The 5,994-nt window shown below is 31.4% G+C and overlaps 1 protein-coding gene across 1 annotated transcript; it reads left to right on the forward strand.

Annotated features, from left to right (window-relative positions):
* The first annotated feature begins 3,810 nt into the window (after window positions 1–3,810).
* LOC118050702 (protein ANTAGONIST OF LIKE HETEROCHROMATIN PROTEIN 1) lies at window positions 3,811–5,763 on the forward strand. Its single transcript, XM_035061127.2, has one exon. It carries the CDS (start codon window positions 4,125–4,127, stop codon window positions 5,445–5,447), a length of 1,323 nt encoding a protein of 440 aa, XP_034917018.1. The 5' UTR covers window positions 3,811–4,124; the 3' UTR covers window positions 5,448–5,763.
* The last annotated feature ends 231 nt before the right edge of the window (window positions 5,764–5,994 follow it).

Below are 5,994 nucleotides of genomic sequence, written 5' to 3' on the forward strand. Positions count from 1 at the left end.
TTAGGTATTTTGGGGTTGCAATTATGATTTTAGCCCTTCATATATAAAATAATAATTTATATTAAAATTGAAACCCAAAATTAAATTAATTATAGAATTAATTTTTCTAATTAGATTAGGATTGAATTAAAATGTTTAATTCAATTTTTTTAGTTTTATGATATCCAAATAGGATTAGGATTTATTTGAATTAAATAATATTTTGAAAAATAGTTTTTCTAAAAGAATAAAAAAAAAATTAAGATGGAAAATTTTATTTAATTAATCCAAAAATAGTTTAGGATATTAATAAGAATTTTAAAGTGATTAATTTTCTTATTAAATTTTGAAAATTATTTTTTAAAGAAAATTTATGTTAAATAAAATTTATTATGTTTGGGAAACTATCAAATTGGATTTGATTTAATATTTCTAAATGTTAGAAATATTAATATGTTATTATGCATGATGGATGGTTATGGACATTAAAGGCCAATGTGATTGTGCTTTTATTTGATGGTTGAATGGTTATAATTTTGTTAAATAAGGCATGTGTGTCCAATTTTATCTCTATTTCTTATTCTAAGTTGTAATATTTTTCTCATCTAATTTTCCTCAAATATAACTTGAGATTTCTTAATTAATTATGTAAATTCTATGTAATTTAGAAATGTAGAAATTTAGATAGGAAATCATTATGTAATCAAAGATAAAAAAAGAAATGACAATGAAGGCTACAATCGAAGTGCTTGCAATGGACTTGTAAGGACTTGCTATAACTACCTAGGATTTGACCATCTAATTCCCTTCAATGGCTCGAGAAAATTAACTTAGATATGTCTATAATCATCCAATTAGAATGGCATGATATGGGTGTATATATAAATTGTTATATATGAAATGTATATTTGTTATTACAAGTTATATATGAAACATAATTAATTGATAATAAATCCTTCATTAATATATTAAGTACATGTTGAGAATATGAATAGTTGTCTTTTAATTTTATATTCATAAAACCAAAGTTCTATTCATGGGTAATTTGTTGAGTCATTCAAGGTTACTATTAATTGAATATGTTTAATGCTATAAAATTAGGTTCTACTTAACTAACCTATATAATTTGGATGAGTCACTCATGACTATATAAGATTAGAGGCATGAGTTAGGTGAAACATATATGATGTGTTTAGACAAAGAGTTGTCACCTAACTAATTTAAGAGTCAAATAGAGATATGATTGATAAACTATGTATCTACCTAATTTAATTTATTTTGATTTGTTGAGTCACTCAATGTCAAATAAATTAAATAGTATCTTAGCCCATTAGAAAAATCTAAGCGAAATTTCCTGAATTAATAGAGGTGTTATTAATTTGCAAGAAAATAGTGGAAGACTAAATTAGAATTAAAGACCTTATCTAAATTTGGAATTAAAATATGTATACATGAAAATAATACTCTTTATCTTTATATAAATAGGTTTGTAGATCAAAATAAATAGTAACATATCCCTACGAAGCATACTTGATACTAACAAATTGACTAGATTAAATTTATTGGATTCGCATCGAAATGTGAGAATTGTTCTCAAGCAAGAAAAGAGATTGAATGTTCTTGAAAATCCAATTCTAAATGCCCTTACTGAGGAAACAGAAGAAGAAGTTAGGAATGAACATCAATATTATGTTGATGATGATGAACATGATGCATGTGTGATGTTAGCCTGTATGTCATTTGAACTTCAAAGGCAACATGAAAATATGGATGCCCATACGAGAAGACCGAGACTCAAAAAATGATTGATGGAGATAACCACATTTATAGTTTGGATATATTGTGGTGTTGGCTCATTTGGAGAGTTGGAGTATGATATCTACTTGACATGTTGTTTTGTGTTGTTTCTTCTTGAAATAGAAGTTGTCTTTGTAATCCTAGCATTGTGGGTTGGCTTTGTTTATGTTTGTATTGAAGAGAATAACGTTGTTTATGTATGGCTAAAATAATGTTGTAGAGTACTTTTAGTGTTTGAAGAGTTGTTTGATACCTAGGGGAGCTAGAGTCCATGTTGTAGAGAGATTAGTCATACTCTCGTGTATTAGAGTTTTATCAGTCATAAAAAAAGTTTTTGTAGAAATTGAAAATGAATAAAAAATCTTTTGATATAGGTTTCCACAAATGATGCTATTAATGAAGTCAAGGAAAAACTTTACTAGAAAATGTTGACTTTTCCTGGCTAATGAGATCTAAGCCTATGTTATACTTGTAAAAACAAGTCATTCATGAAAATAAGAGACACTCTGATGCTTAAGTCATTATTTAATTTTGTTTTATCAAGTGAGAAGCGATTAAAAATTCAAAAAGATGAAAAATATTAGGTTTTGGCAAGAGTAAAGGATGCTCTCTCAAGATAAGACACAAAAAAGTATTAAACTGTCTCTCTATTCACTTTTTTCTATGATCAACCTACAATCCTAAACTAATTTTAGCATCGAAGGGTTTTTTATAGGTAACAATTGGCATCCATATAACAATTATTCTTAAAAGAAGCTTAGATTCAATACAGTGAGTTCCAAGCTTCATCATCTTTCCGGGAGCAACTAAAACACCATCTATTGAAAGATGCCTCTCCTGTAACAACACTTCGCCAATTCTCGAGGATGCAAAGTGTTATATATTTTTTTAAAGTTCAGGATGAAAAGTGTAATATTTAAAAAATCGGTTGCAAAGTGAAATAAAAAAATTAAACTATAGGATGATTAGAGTATTTTTCCTTCAAATAATTGAAATAACCATATATATATATATATATATATATAATATAATATATATATATATATATATATATATGTTTAGTCTACTACATGTCAAATGAGAATCCTATCTAATTCTTTTATTATTATTTAACATGTCATCGTGTTTGTTAAATTAATGGATCAAGTACTCAAATATTATTGATTTTCATGATGGGGAGTAAATTATAAATTAAATTTTTTAATTTTATAAAATGAGTTAAATATTGTTTTAGTTTTAAGAATAAATAATTAATGTTTAATTAGTGTTAACCACAATTGATTTTTTTAAAAAAAAAATAGAAGATATCTTCTTTTCTCATAATCTTTCCATACTTTCTTCTATTTTTTTAAAATAAAAAAATCATGAAATGAATGAAAATATAAAATATAGAAACTAAATAACAACTTAGTTGATTAGTATTAGAATGTATATTTAACTCTTACCCAAGAGATTTCTTGATTATTAAATCCCATCCCTCATATTCCTCAATTTTTAAATTTTATTTAAAATATAATTATGGTTGTTTTTTTAAAATATTTATAATTATAAATATATTAAAATAATATTTTTTATTTTTTAAAAATTAACGCATCAAAATGATTTAAAAACACTAAAAAATATTAATTTGAAGTAAAGAAAAAAAATAAATATTTTTAAAAATAATTTAAAATTCAAAAACAAACAATGCCTTACAGCTTCTATTTACAAGAAAAGCATCTATTTTACCTTATTAAAAAATAAAAAATAAAAATAGTAGTTGGTTTGAAAGTTCTTTTTATTAAAAACCTATATGCTTATATTTGTTTTTATTTGATAATAAAGAATATCTACTAGTATATTAATAAAGATTAAAACTCTTTCTCGAAGATCTTAGAACAAAGAAATTTCACGTTAGTCAGGTGCATTCAAATTAATTAAATAAATCATCGATGATATTTTTAAAATTAATTAAGAAACTGAACAAATTTCTTTACTTTTAAAATATAATTTCACACGCAAAAATAAACTGTGATCAATCAAACTTTGTACCAAAATTAGTATAGTTTCCTTCCTTGCACAAAAAAATAACAAGCCATGGTGGGTCCATGCAGAGGAACCAGTTTCGCTTTCGCTTAACCAAGCCAATCCCATGGGACTGGTCTGAGTTTCTGACCAACGAGGGGTGACTTCACCGGAACCACTCCTAAAGGAAACGTTTCCGGAACTGAAGACCCCACTTCATAGCCAAACTAGTCCTAATTTCCAACCTAAATCGTCACCTTCTCTTTCCTCCTCTGCCGCCTCCACCACTTCCACCTGAAATAGATCCCTCCCTCTGACGAAACCCTAAATCTAACCACAATCCCATGGATGAATCCTTCATGTTAATGCTCTCAAACCTCCTCCACCTCCACAACGCCCTGGACCCATCAACCCCTCTCCTCTCCTCCCCCTCATCCTCCTCTGCCTCCTCCCCTTCCTCCCTCCTCTCCTCCTCCTCCCCTACCCCTCTCCTCTTCTTCACTCTCGCTTCCCTCCTCTCCTACCTCGCCTCCCAAAAAAAACCGGCCTCCACTAAACCCCCCTCTTCCACCTCCACCACCGCTACAAACCCAGAATCCTCCTCCTTCTCCGTCTCCGCTTTCCGGGCACTCTCCACCGAACACATCTGGTCATTAGAAGCTCCTCTTCGCGACGCGCAGTGGAGGACACTGTACGGATTATCTTATCCTGTTTTTACTACTGTTGTTGATAAATTAAAACCCCATATTACTGCTTCTAATCTTTCTTTACCTTCTGATTATGCTGTTAGTATGGTTCTCTCTAGATTAGCACATGGGTTTTCTGCTAAAACACTTGCTTCGCGGTATTCTTTAGAGCCTTATTTGATTTCTAAGATTACTAATATGGTTACTAGATTGCTGGCTACTAAGCTTTACCCTGAATTTATTAAGATTCCTGTTAGTAGACGTAGGTTGATTGAGACTACCCAGGCATTTGAGGAGTTGACGTCTTTGCCTAACATGTGTGGCGCTATTGATGGGAGTCCAATTAAGGTGAAATGTGGGGATAATGAGGGGAATGTGTATAAATGCCGATATGGATATTCCTCAGTTTTGTTGCAGGTTGTGGCAGATCATAAGAAGATGTTTTGGGATGTGTGTGTAAAGGCACCGGGTGGAAGTGATGATGCTAGTCATCTGAGGGAGAGTTTGTTGTATAATAGGCTTGTTTCAGGTGATGTTGTGTGGGATAAGGTGATTGATGTTAGGGGTCATCATGTTAGGCCGTATATAGTTGGGGATTGGTGTTATCCGTTGCTGTCATTTCTTATGACACCCTTTTCACCCAATGGGTCAGGGACTCCAGCACAGAATTTGTTTGATGGCATGTTGATGAAGGGGAGGTCTGTAGTGGTGGACGCTATTGCATTGTTGAAGGGGAGGTGGAAGATTTTGCAGGATTTGAATGTGGGTCTTCATCATGCTCCACAGACAATTGTTGCTTGCTGTGTGTTGCATAACTTGTGCCAAATTGCAAGGGAACCAGAGCCAGAGACTTGGAAGGATCCAGATGAGGGTGGGGTTCCAGTGAGAGTGCTTGAGAATGAGAAGTCTTTTCATTATTTTGGAGATAGCTTGAGGCAGGCGCTCACTGAAGATTTGCACCAGAGACTTTCTTCAAGATAGATTTATGATCTGATGAGAATTTGTTTTCAAGCCTTCACTTCTCTGTAAGGATAAATTCTTTAGTAATTCTAACCCGGTTTAGGTATTTTGTGGGTTTTCTTTTGCTTATCTAGCCTCTTTGGAAAGTTTTAAATGTAAGTTTTCTGCATCAGTGAACTCCATATGTAATCAATTTTCTGTACTTTACTGAGTGAGCTAACTTGGAAATTCAAATTCTCTAATCAGAGAGAAGCCAGAGAACCTTGTTGGAGGTATCAGTACTTTTGTTACATGTCATTGTTGCTTCATAAAATGAATGTATGTTTTCCCTCTTGTATGACTGGTGGTGTTTTCTCGCGTCATTTATTTGAGATCTTGTACAGTGTGTTTGATTCAGTGACATTTAAATTCAGACTTTGAAGTTTTGATGAGAACTCGTGATTCTGACAAGCAATTAGATACTTAGGTTTAGCATGATGAGCATTTTTCTGAAGAATCTCATGCACGAGCATGAGTTCTAACCCAGAAAGGCAGCACTTTCGATCTATCTTTGGCATTGATCAATGAA

This window comes from Populus alba, chromosome 4 (genome assembly GCF_005239225.2).
Source record: "Populus alba chromosome 4, ASM523922v2, whole genome shotgun sequence".
NCBI classification, from domain to species: Eukaryota; Viridiplantae; Streptophyta; class Magnoliopsida; order Malpighiales; family Salicaceae; genus Populus; species Populus alba.

Bases quoted from the DNA above. Each gene is read 5' to 3' on its own strand.
- LOC118050702 (XM_035061127.2), top strand. From the start codon at position 4,125: ATGGATGAATCCTTCATGTTAATGCTCTCAAACCTCCTCCACCTCCAC.